At 34.3% G+C, this 12891-nt stretch overlaps 1 protein-coding gene across 1 annotated transcript; it reads left to right on the forward strand.

The window, feature by feature from the left end:
• Positions 1 to 359: 359 nt before the first annotated feature.
• LOC111397212 (protein ANTHESIS POMOTING FACTOR 1) lies at positions 360 to 8763 on the forward strand. Its single transcript, XM_023024001.1, has 11 exons — positions 360 to 463; positions 587 to 678; positions 2290 to 2390; positions 4440 to 4540; positions 4612 to 4678; positions 4807 to 4906; positions 4990 to 5103; positions 5200 to 5337; positions 5451 to 5535; positions 7202 to 7251; positions 8150 to 8763. Exons 1-11 carry the CDS (start codon positions 457 to 459, stop codon positions 8291 to 8293), a joined length of 999 nt encoding a protein of 332 aa, XP_022879769.1. The 5' UTR covers positions 360 to 456; the 3' UTR covers positions 8294 to 8763.
• The last annotated feature ends 4128 nt before the right edge of the window (positions 8764 to 12891 follow it).

The following is a 12891-nucleotide window of genomic DNA, read 5'->3' on the forward strand; positions in this document are numbered from 1 at the left end:
ATTGATTTTTATTTTCTAATTTTTTTTTATAATTTAATTTATAACTTATTTTAATGTTAGAAAATAAAAGTTATTATTTTACCCTTTCAAAAATATTAAAATATGGCTAAAGTCAAAATTTTTGGTCAACTAACAGACATTTGGATGAAAATCTTCAAAAAGGGCCTCCATCGCAACGTTTCGAAAGGCTTGGGGTGATGGTTGCAATAAATTAAAGATTTGGGGAAAGTGTGCTAATATTTTAAAGGTTTGGGGCCTCTGTTGCAATTTTTCCTATTTTATTTTATTTTATTTTATTTTTTTAAAATATTTTATCTTAAATAAAAGTAAACTATAAAATAGAGGAAAAAGTAATTTGCTCAAGAGCTACTATATAACTCCTGCGCACTTTTGTTTGGGTCAGGAGAAATTGGAAAACGTTGGCGCTTTGAATTGAGTTCCTAGAAACAAGTAAAAATGGCAGGTACTATGATTGCTATCGAATTTGGAGTTGTTTCCTACACGTATTCCGTCTGTTTTCAGTAATTTTATGATGTTTCTGCTTAATTTTGTGTATGCTAATTAGTATTTTCTTTAAATCGAAAAGGAGGACAACCGGAGAGAGAAGAGAAGGTGTCGTTGGAACTCACTGATGAAATCCTTCAGAGCATGGAAGTCGGCATGACCTTTCGCGATTATGTTTGTACTTCTTTCTTGTTGAATTGTTATTTTTATTAGAAAATGAAACTATTAAATGAAATATGGGGAAATTGACTATATTAAATGAAATATGGGGAAATTGACTATGATTTTCCATTTATTTTGTTATACTCGTTCTCTGCAAAATAATGTAAATTGTTTAATGATCTTTTAATTTTTAGTATAGGAGTAACCAGTTGTTCAAGAGGGCTGAGACTTGCAGTACTTTCTGTTTAATTTCACATTATGGAGACTAAGGTTTTATATTGTTATTATCAAATAATGGACCCTTGTCAGTTTAGTAAGGAAGATTCTGCTTTGGGTAAACGGATATGCATTGTTGGATTTTAGGAACTAGTTTCTTAATTCCAGTAGTTGAAGAAATTTAATTTTGTAACTTTCAATAGGAAATGGAAAAAAGCATTTGTATAATGTAAGTTTTGTTTTTCAGGAAAGCTTGGTATATGGTATGGATTTAGATTCCCTAAGCATGGGAAAGCTTCCAATTTGATACGATTAGGAAAGGGGTCATAAATCATAAGAGCAACCGGGAGAAGTAAAAAACTGATGAGATTAGAAAAATCAATAGGTGACTGCCTGCATGGCTATTTAGCATTCTAAATTCTAACTTAACGCTCACAGTTGTGACCAATGATAATACAAGTCAACATTGTAAAAAACAAGGTTATCTGTTTAAACATAGTGTTCGTGTTCATATATATTAAGCATTCTTTAGTTTATAATCTCTAGTGAACTAAAAATTTGGAACAAATGTTTCCTTTTTCCATGAAACAGTATATTTAGTTTTCAACTATTCAAATTCCCTAGAGAAATATCTTTATGTTTTTAGTTATCTTATATACTCATTGAAAGTTTGTTCATATATTGCATGCATACTTGATGCAGATTTGTGGATACCTGTTAGCTCATCTATTTTTGTTACTTCACAACTAATTATGAATTGCGATGAATGCGTCCAATCTCTGTAAAGCACGGCCTAAACTTTGCATAGGCAATCATTCAACTTCCGACCATAAGTGGGGCTTTGGTTGACTTTTCAAATGTATATTATGAATTTCTTATCTACTAAATCAACAATTAGAATTTGTTTTGACTTATGTCTCTATTTCTATTCGGAGTAACAATAGTATTCTTATAGCATCAAATCTGCTATTTGCAAGGACTGTAATGCAAATCAGAAGATATGCTTGAGGCCTTTCTATAAGGATCCGTATTGTTGCTGAAATAAATGGGACTAGAGTGTTCTTTAATGCGAGCTACTGGAAGTGTGTAAAACCTTATTGATACTGTCTTATTAAAAATTTTCAATTTCCTGCAATTATTGACTTTAGAGTCGTCTCCTAGTTTTTTAAGTGGTAATATCATTGATGGGAATCATGTTACTTATTATGATAATTGGAGTCTGTTACTTGTCTCTCAACGGAATATACAATTGGTCCAAAGGTTCAAGCTACTGCCATGTTTGCTCTTCATGGAGGATATAGCATGTGAATCTTTGGACTAGCTACTGATGTGTTTGCTCTGCATGGAGGATATACTCTTGTGAATTTATCAGATGTTATGATATACTAACATGATTTCCTTCTCCAGAATGGTAGAATTAGTTCAATGGATTTCCATAAGTCATCAAATTATTTGGTAACTGCTGGTGATGATGAATCAATTCGCCTGTATGACGTAGCCAATGCAACGTAAGCATTTTCTTCTTGACTTTCATATAAAGCTGAAATTTATTTTATATCTACATTTTACCTAACTTAAATTCTGTTGCCGATCTTTTCTATTTTCAACCCCTGTTTAAAAAGCTTTTTGTGATTATAAGTTGATGGATCCCATGAAATATGTGGTTAAAAATGAAATATGATCGAAGATTTGTCAAATGGGGGCTAACTTAAGGAAAATTTAGGATTATGAGAGCTTAACTAGAAAGTAAAAGCTGACACAATGTGCATTCCTTTGTAGACACGTTCTTCAGTTTAGGTGATAGCTTCAACGTTTTCCATTAGCTTTCGAGTTCTCTCTCAAAATTTGAAGCTATAAATCGTTAGTTAAATTATAAATGATAGAATGTCGGTCCATGAGTGTTCGATTTTGTATTTTTGCAGTTTTTACACATTGGAATTTGTTTTTGTGAGGTTTTGAATATGATCTTTCATTTTTTGAGGCTTATGGTTTTGGAAAGCACCTCGACTTAAAATCATCTTTGCATGGGCATATATTTTCTTGTTCCAAATTAAAATATTTACATAAACATCCTTACTGAGTTGATACCGATTGACTCAATTCCTTTTTCTTTCCTCTCTAAAAAGTGTTCACCTAAAATGCAAAAAAAACTTGTACACATTGCATCCATAAATGAAAAATCAACCAAAACTTAACTTTATCAATGGCCAGAAATCCTTGGCCTAACCATGAAACTGCACTACTCTTTTCTATTCTAAGTTAAGGGAAGTAGCAGCTATTAAGTTCTTATGTAACCAAAGAAAGTGTGCCTGAGATCTAGATATGGTCAAGAATTTTAGTGACTTAGTATATCCATTGAGGCTCTTCCTGTCTTTTATTCAAAACTCGTAACTCATATAATTTGATAGTAGAGGTTATCCCTATATGAAAGAGTTACTGCTCCTCCTAAAGCAATATTGTGACGAAAAGAAATGAATGACTTGTATTTGGAAAAGGCTATTCTATTGTTAAATATTCAACACAAAAAATGAAAGGCTTCTCTTTCAATTACACACGCAAAAAGGACTTCTCTACCTATTTCTTTTAAATATTGTTGTTGCATCAAATTGATTTTTGTGTGTGTGTGTGTCAGAAATGGCCAACAGTGGCTGAATCATCACGTGGCAGTTTTGATAATGAAAAATGTATGCTACTTTCAACTTGTCATGGGTTATTTTAAATCATGAATACTTGTTAGGATAAAAGACCTTCAATCATATTGGCGTTGTTGGATCATATCTAATTTTTGGATCACCTGACTTAAAAGTTTAGATGGTTAGATAGATCACATGTATATCATTTATCTTCGACGCGCTTCCTCATGTGATGGCGAGATTCATTTTTCCTTTCCAATAAAGCTTTATGTGTGAACAATTTTTTTAAAGTGGGTTGCGGCGAGATTGAAACACATGATTTTTTGCCTGCTTTTATATCAATAATAGTGTTCCATATTAAAATATTAACATTCTTAAGAGGAGTAACACAAGCCCTTGTATATTGGTTGTGTTGTTATATCTAACTCATGTGGAATTGCCCTTAAAATGTCCACGCAATATGGCTACTCATTTGAAAACACCAATCTTGAAATTTTATGGCCCATATGTACTTCTAAACAAATCAAATGGCTCGTTTGAGCATTATGGGCTTTGAATCACGATTCAAAGCTTAAGCTCTTAGATAAAAAAAAAAAAATAACCACGTGCAAATCATTTAAGCCCTTGTTTGACAACCATTATTTTGGAAAAATACTGTTTTGAATAGTGATTTTTAGAGAATGTGTGGTTAAAAAGTATGAAAAAGTTTTGAATTTATGTGCAAATATTTTATTGTGTGAATGTATGGTTGAAAATGATTATATAGAAAAATGAGTTTTTAAATAATGGTTGTTAAACTGGGGCTAAATTTTGTCTTCAGTACTAGTATTTCTACTTCGTTTTAATAGATTAATTATATCTTTTTAACTTCTTCTCATATTTTTGTATTATTGTCTGTGCTAAAAAGAGCTCACTTGCTTTCAGATGTCTGAAGACAATAAATAGCAAAAAATATGGGGTTGATCTGGTTAGCTTCACTTCTCATCCGTTGACTGTTATTTACTCCTCAAAGAATGGCTGGGATGGTATGTATATTCCTATATAATATTTCAAAAGAAAAAAGTAGGATCGTGATATATTTCTTTAACAATTCCAGAATCATTGCGGCTTCTCTCATTGCATGACAACAAATATTTACGCTACTTTAAGGGTCATCATGACAGGTATTGTTCTTAACTTGATATTTGTTCTGGCATAGTTCATAACTATCATAATTATTTATTCCCACATGATAACCATATTATTTTTCAAAATACTACTTGAACTTGATGGTATACTATGTGTCTTCCAGGGTTGTATCCCTTAGCTTGTGCTCTAGGAAAGAATATTTTATATCTGGATCGCTTGATCGGACTGTTTTGCTTTGGGACCAAAGAGCAGATAAATGTCAGGTGAAGGCCATGGAAATGTTATCCTCGGTTTTAATTTTGTATTTCTTCAAAACATTAATTAACAGTGTATTCTCTATATGTAGGGTCTTCTACGTGTCCAAGGAAGACCAGCTGCAGCTTATGATGATCAGGGGCTTGTTTTTGCCATTGCTTTTGGAGGATACATAAGAATGTTTGATGCTCGCAAGTACGAAAAGGTCTATATATCATATATAAATATGCACTACAGCTAGTGGCCATTAGGTCATCAATGTATTGTGATTTGAGTACATGCTGATTTGTCAAAGTTTTAGGGCCCATTTGATATATTTTCTGTTGGGGGAGATATGTCAGATGCAAATGTTGTAAAGTTCAGTAATGATGGAAGACTTATGCTTTTGACTACATCAGATGGGCATATTCATGTTCTTGATTCCTTTCGTGGTACCCTTGTGCGTTGTTCTCCTTCCATTCTGTAAACTATGGCTTTTATGTAAAAATCTGTGAACTGTGGCTTTTGTGAAAATGATATTCCTTTCTGATTTGTTCTTCACTTCTGTCATAGTTATCAACATATACTGTGAAGCCTGTTTCAAGCAATTCAACTTTGGAGGCGTCTTTCAGCCCAGAGGGAATGTATGCTATATCAGGTAATGAAATTTTCCAATTGCATATAGAAGGAACCAAATATTTCTTATTTTTACTTCGCTTTCTTTACTTTTTTGTCCTCACTCTATCTCTGGATTCACGAGTTCTCAGCACATCGTCTATCTATCTAACACACTGCTCTTGTAACAAGATAAGGCTAGAAGGATGCCATGTAAATGTGATTGGATCTAGTCAACTGTCAAATGAAGTTGCTGGATGATGAACGACAAACATGTTCATAAATAAGTCAGATTATCATTTGACATTTTTCTGACTCTGGTTATATGAAAATTCTCTGGTTGGTTAGCGAGAACTACTGTTGCTAGAGAAAAAAAATTTTGGGGGGGAGGGGGGGGAGGGTGGACGGGAAAAAAGAAAGAAAATGTTAAGGACACCTGTACGGTCCAAATAAATGTACTTTTCCATATTCTACATGTTTATTTATTTTGTAGTCCCATACCCTGTAACAATGTGGTTACAAATTTTCATAGGAAAATATTTAGTTTACTTCTGAATTTCAAAATTAAGACCCTGTTTGTTTCTCATTTTTTCTTCATTAAAATGAAAAATATGACCGTTATCCATCACATCAAACCATCAAATTTGAATTTTTATCTCTTGTATAGAACCCATAACGATTATATTTTTCATTCTCATTTTTACATTAATGTGTACCAAATGGGGGGTAAGAATATCTTTGTGAGCTTATACACAAATCAAAAAGTGGTTTTCTGCTCAGATCCTGTTTAGAAATTCGAGTTTGTGGTGGTTGTGTACACCTTTGGGCACATTAAGTACAAATGTTGGAGGATAAGTCCTGCCACAGCTGCCATATCATTGATTAAAATTGCAAAGGAGCCAGTTTAAGAGATCATGAGATGATGTCATTTGAGATGAGTTGCAAATTCCCTAGCATGCGGAGGAGGTCTAGGTTACATAGTTTAAATATCGTCATTTAATTTCTCTTAAGAAAAGAAAATTTTAAGGTAATTTGCTCATACTTTACATTTGGTTTTCCCCATTACAGACTAGTTATTTCGAGTTATAAATGGATTAAAGAGACTCACCCTCAGCATTTTTATGAAGTGCTAAGATATAATTGGCAATCGTCTCTGATGGATACAAAATTAAATATAAATTGAAAGAAAAAAAGAGAAAAACGGCCCATTATTTTCTTAAGATAATGCTAAATGATGTATCAACTACATTGTAGTCCTGTATCCACGTGACAGACCTGTAATCAACTTGCTTGTCCTATGGTTGATTATACTCTGACATGATTCTCCAAAATGGATACATAAATTTGAGAATAATACTATTTTTTGACTAGGGTCATACTCTTGATGGAGTCCAAGCAATATCGTGTATCACTAATAATGTGTTGTATTTCCCGATGTTCCTGAGCAATAAACATCAAATGATCAAAAGCCTTGAAGGAAAGCATTTTGTTTTGCCAAATTAACTTACTTTTGTTAACAGATTTAAATGTTTCATCAATTTGCACTTGTTTGTTGGTAAAAGCTTGCTTTGAATTTTCTTTCATCTGTGGGTGGACTCCCACCCTTCTCCTTTAAAATGTTATGCGAGGATCCTAAGTAGAGCATGAAAGGAGTTATATCTAGCTTCGGAAGCTGAGTTGACATTTTTGTGCTTTACGCTACTTGGCAGGTTCTGGTGATGGCAGTGTTTATGCTTGGAGTGTTCGGAGTGGGAAAGAAGTACGCAAAAGCCATTTATTTTTCTGCAAAATCTTTGTTTTGTGCTTCTAAATTGATGCTTTTGTTTAGCAATATCCACATGCTTTAGATATTGAAAGCTTTAATTGCACCAAGGTTATGTGTTTCTTTTGCAAGTGTAGTTCCTAGTGAAATGGAGTAGAGAAATCTTTTTGTCAATTGCTTCAGGCCAATCGGTCAGTTATTTTTAACTACATTAGGGATTGAACACCACTTAAAAACAGCTTTTTCTGTTGTTTGCAATAGTAATAATTTATCTTTGAAATTTTTTACTTTTTAATATTTAAAATTTACGATGCCAGACCAAATGCTGAGATAAAAAATACATGTAGTTGACCCCGAAGTTTCTTAGGAATAAGTTTTAGCATTGTGTTAGTATTTAAATATAAATCAGTTGCACTATGTGGATTATTAATGGTTGTGGTAAGTAGTAAAAATGGAATGCTGTTGCTTCGAGCAGAATGTCATTTTTCAACGTACGCCTCGAAATATTGACAGCTGGAGCCTGCAAAGCATCCTTTATCTTTCATAGATATTCTATCACCTCTATAATCTGGTTGTCCTCCTCATAGCCAATTAACCCTGTATGTTTCCTTCCAGTAATAAGAAAGAATGATTGTTGCAACATGTTAATATAATGTAGATTTATAGAGCTTAAAAAGTGTTATGCTGCTCTGCATTAAAAAAATGGAGATGTTATTATAATGTGCAAATGTCTACATGAGCCATACTTTCTCAAGCGTCTCTGACCATTTATGTGTTGATGTATGTTGATGGATTTATATATTTTCTTAACTTTATGACATCAAATTTTCAAAACCAAGCCTCTCTTTATGTTTCTCAATTGGTATTGTTGTTTTTCTTTGACGTTGTTTGACAGGTTGCCAGTTGGATGAGTTCACAAGCTGAACCGCCTGTGATCAAATGGGCTCCAGGAAGCTTAATGTTTGTAACTGGTTCTTCAGAATTATCGTTTTGGATTCCAGACTTGTCCAAATTATCGGCTTATGTTGGAAGAAAGTAGAAACTGGAAATTTTATTTGGAGGTGTTCTTCTCTGGGATTTGTTCATGAAACATGAAATGCCCATCAAATTCCTCATTTTCACAATGGGATAGAAGAAACAGGATTACACGTGCTCCTGCCCTATATGTTAAGCCCCACTTTTAAGCTGCTTCTCAAAATGCTCTGCTGACGAGTTTGGATGAAAATATTCACATGAGGCATGCCTGAAGATGTCTTATCGTTAACCAAATGTAATTTTATCAATTTACCTGTTAGTCCTCTGCTCTATTATTCAATGTAATTCCTTTATCTTTCCGTCATGGATAAGATCCATATAGATCGAGGCTGAAGTTTTTAAGCTCCTAGGATGTTGGGTTTTGCCTGATTTTACTTGTACTGTATTTTGGTATGAATTGATTAGGGATTTGTTGTGCTTCCATTACATTCAGATCCCTTCGAGGTTATTGAGTACATGGTATTCAACAGTACTTAGCTGCTACTTATTGTGATAATATTGGCCAAACCTAATGCATCATGGCAGTAGTATCGAAGACAAAAATTATACGAGTTCTATTATATCAATTTAAGCTTTTTAGATGAAGTGTGGGGGTAAGGTCTTGTGATCAAGTTTCATTGCCGTTCATTTGATAAAATTGGGATGGTGGCAAGTTTTGATGAGAAAATGTCCTTACATCTCCTACTACTGGTGAGGTAACACTTAGTTTTGGTATGTTGGGAGATATCATTATTGTTGAACCCAAGACTAGTGCCATTAAGATTCAAATCAGAAAGCAGTTGAGCGTTCCAACGAGTAGAACTAGAAAAGGTCGAGATTACCAATAAATTCTGTTAGGTTTTATAATGAATGGGCTATTCTTCACAAAACTAAAGTAATTGATAAGTTGAAAAAGTCTAGGAAGTTGTATGGATAAAAATATGTCAACAAGGAGTCCAAGAGATCAAAGATGGAACAAGGAGAAAAAATAGTTGTCACATTGCTAGATTGTTGCCTAGTCAGTGCTCGAGTGGCATGGAGCAAAAATGAGTAGAATCACTAGCTCTTGAGCAGTAGAGCTGTCGCAACTAGCTTTTGAGTGGTAGAGTTGTCGCGACCTAGACACTTGAGTGACGGTCTTAACCAGCAAAGCCCTAGTTTGTGATTTTAAGCTATTTTCTAATCTTATAAATCCCCAAACTCTCCAAACCATAAATATCCAAGCCCTAGTCTGAGTTAAAGGTTGGTTGATCACTCTTATGCAAGAGAGAACGTGTTCCAAACATCCTATAGATTCAATCACTTCTCTTGATTCAATGAAACATCAAAAACTACAAAACCTTGATAATACCCACTTTCAAATATCTATCAGAATTTTGAAGATCAAGAAAGGTGATTGGAGTTCCAGTTGGAGAAGAATGAGTTCATTCTTGGAGATCCACCACGAGTCCAGAGTTCTCTAGAGCTGATGCTGGAACATGGAGTCCAAGGAGTTCCTTGGTGTTGTAGGTAAGTGGTCGACAAGTACTAAGATTTCGTTGGGTCCAAACTATTTGTAAGTTTTTATTATTTATAGTGGACAATACTGGCTTGTCCTAGAGCTTTTGATCCCGCAAGGGTTTTATCCGTCGTCAATTATTAGTGTTATTTACTTTGCAATTTACCGGTTGTGATTATTCAACTTAGGATAGTATTGCACGTGAATTCATTTGAATTATTTAATAATTATAACTTCTTGCTTGTATTAATTGGTAAATTTAAATTTCACATAAAACACTTATTCACCCTCCAGGTGTTTGTTGAATTTCATAATTTCATTTTCATTTTCATTTGGATGTTATGTTAGTGATCCAATTAAAGTGATTTTGCCCATGTTTGGCTAATATTAATAAACAGTTTATAATCATTTAAATCACTTTTTATCCCACAAGTACTATTGAGTTACATGTCACTCATTTTTATCTATTTATAATTTAAATCATTTAAAAACACTTTCAAACAAAATGTTTATATTGATTAGTAACAGGTAAACCTTATTCTCAATAGTATTTTTTTATGCTCTAGTTTGTATATGAGAAAAAAGGATTTTAAAAACACTCACATAAAAAAGATAATGTTACGCCTCGTAAAGGAAGCTTCGTCGCCCCCCCACCCCCACCCACCAAAAACCACGTGGTAGAAGCTCGTTAAACCACGTGGCTGGATATCATAGAAAGACAAGAGAATTTGTCCGAACTAATGAGTGTCGAGCCATCAAATTTTCAAACCCATGAAACGATCAAACCACCTTCACTTAAGTGATCAGCACACCTGATAAAGAACCTTTACATGATCTTTTTGCAAGTAGATGATTTGACAACTCAATAAATAGGTGCCTCCACTCAAATCAAACAAATCAAATCAAATATAGTCTTACATGTGCAAACATAGGCTTGCACCACCACCACAAAACTCAATGCAGCATGACTTTGAAATGACTAACTAACATCCGACAAGAAAGCTGCACAACGAGGATAGACCCACGTGTATATATCCGATGGCTTATATTTGTTACCTTTTACTATAAAAGCTCAAACCTTGTATTATTGCTAGAATAATGTAAGTTTAAACTTTCAAACTATAATATTCACTATTATCCTCCATCAAGTACCCAATTTCGAGCCACTTATATAGCTTGTCCTTGCACATAAAGATATTCTTTCTTATTCACTTGACCGTCGAAGTGTCTATGAATGTCTCATCCACCAGTGGAGTTTGGTCAAAGGCCCTAACGGTTTGTTTCAATGTGCAGCGTATAAGCTTACGTGGATGTTGAATTTGTAGGGAAAATCTCAAGTTTCACCAGTTCGATCGGTTTATGAAAAATGAGGAATCAGGTATTCTCGATTTCAATACCGTATATGTTTTTTGTCCGGTAAGATGATATATAACAGCAAATTACAGTCGTACAACTAATTGGATAATAACATAATGAACAACAAATCAAATATTGAATTTACTACAATAAATAACAGAACGAATAATTGAAATTGCAAGAAATGAAATTTCAAACCGAGACCCGTGTTACATACAGTTTTCTTAAAACAGATTCGCCCCCTCACCGTCCGTGCTTGAGGTTTAAAACGAGCGTCCGTTTTCCCAGGATACAACGGTAAAACCAGTAGCTTTCGAGTACCGCAGAAACCACTCCGGCGAACTGAACTAGTGCCTGAACTGCACCACCACCAAGACAGAAATACAGAAAAGATAGAACTCTATGCAAATGAATTTCTTGTGTATTCTAAATTTGAAAACTTTTGCTTTAGTGTATTGAAATGAGGAAAAATGAGCCACTATTTATAGGCTAGGCTACCATTAATGGCAATGACCTTTGGAGTTTCTTATCTTTTTCTTATGTGGGACAAATTTATTTTTTCCACATAAACTCCCTTTTGAGTGGCACACTTTGAACCTCAATTTCTCATTCACCCGAGCATCATCTTTGGCAAGTAAGTATATGATTTCGATGTACTCATGGAGGAGAACACAAATCAATTTTCATCTTCCAAATTGAACAACCGGGTCCTACTCAAAACTCGTGCCAAAGTCGGCCCATGAATGAAAATTGGAAGCGACTCATGCATGTGACACATGACGACTTGGTGATATAGTTCAACAGTTGAAACCTGCATAGGATAGGTAAGTGTTACCCTTTGAATCTTCCCTTGTGAAAGCATATTTACTTCACTGGCTGACCAGTAGACGCGATGTTCTTGAATAGTTTTGCCGTTTATGTAAACGATGATACACTTCACACAGGATTCTTCCTAACACATTTTAGTTCTCATTATTTTGTTCGTTTTGGTCATGAACATACGCCTGGTTCTATGAGAGTTCACAAGAATTGCGCCCCACACAATTCCTTTAGAAGCGACCCCACTTCTCTCTTACATAAGTGATTTCTTATTATAAGTAACTTGCATTATTTGGCTCAATTTTCGACGCATAAGAATCATTAAAAGCCTATTGCTTATCCTCCATCTTTACGGGCATCACTATCGCATCACAAAAATGGACAGGAGGTAATATCCACCACAGTGATTCTATTAAGTCTTTACAATTAGGTTGTCCCTTTGAACCTAGATCTTGGGATCTCCAGTCAACTAGGTTGGATTTTCCTTTGTATTAACTTATCCATTCAAGGGCTTAAGTCTCATTCCTCTCGATGATTTCTCAATTAACTCTCTATTTAACCCTTTGGTTAGCGGATCTGCAATGTTATCCTTTGACTTTACATAATCAATGGTGATAACTCCAGTTGAGAGTAGTTGCCTAATGGTATTATGTCTACGACATACATGTCTAGATTTACCATTATACATGTTGCTCTGTACCCTTCCAATTGCCGATTGACTATCACAATATATGCAAATTATTGGCACAGGCTTTGACCATCTTGGAATATCCTCTAAGAAGTTGCGTAGCCACTCAACCTCTTCACCACTTTTATCTGGAGCTATAAACTCAGATTCCATAGTGGATCTGGCTATCACTATTTGTTTAGAAGATTTCCATGATATAGCTGCACCTGCCAAAGTGAACACAAATCCACTCGTGGACTTTGAGTCTTTTATGTCGGATATC

The sequence above is a fragment of the Olea europaea genome, chromosome 7 (genome assembly GCF_002742605.1).
Source record: "Olea europaea var. sylvestris chromosome 7, O_europaea_v1, whole genome shotgun sequence".
NCBI classification, from domain to species: domain Eukaryota; kingdom Viridiplantae; phylum Streptophyta; class Magnoliopsida; order Lamiales; family Oleaceae; genus Olea; species Olea europaea.

Coding starts and splice junctions, on each gene's coding strand:
- LOC111397212 (XM_023024001.1), top strand. Junction 679..2,289: donor GCATGACCTTTCGCGATTAT/GTTTGTACTTCT, acceptor TTCCTTCTCCAG/AATGGTAGAATTAGTTCAAT. Junction 5,104..5,199: donor ATGCTCGCAAGTACGAAAAG/GTCTATATATCA, acceptor TCAAAGTTTTAG/GGCCCATTTGATATATTTTC.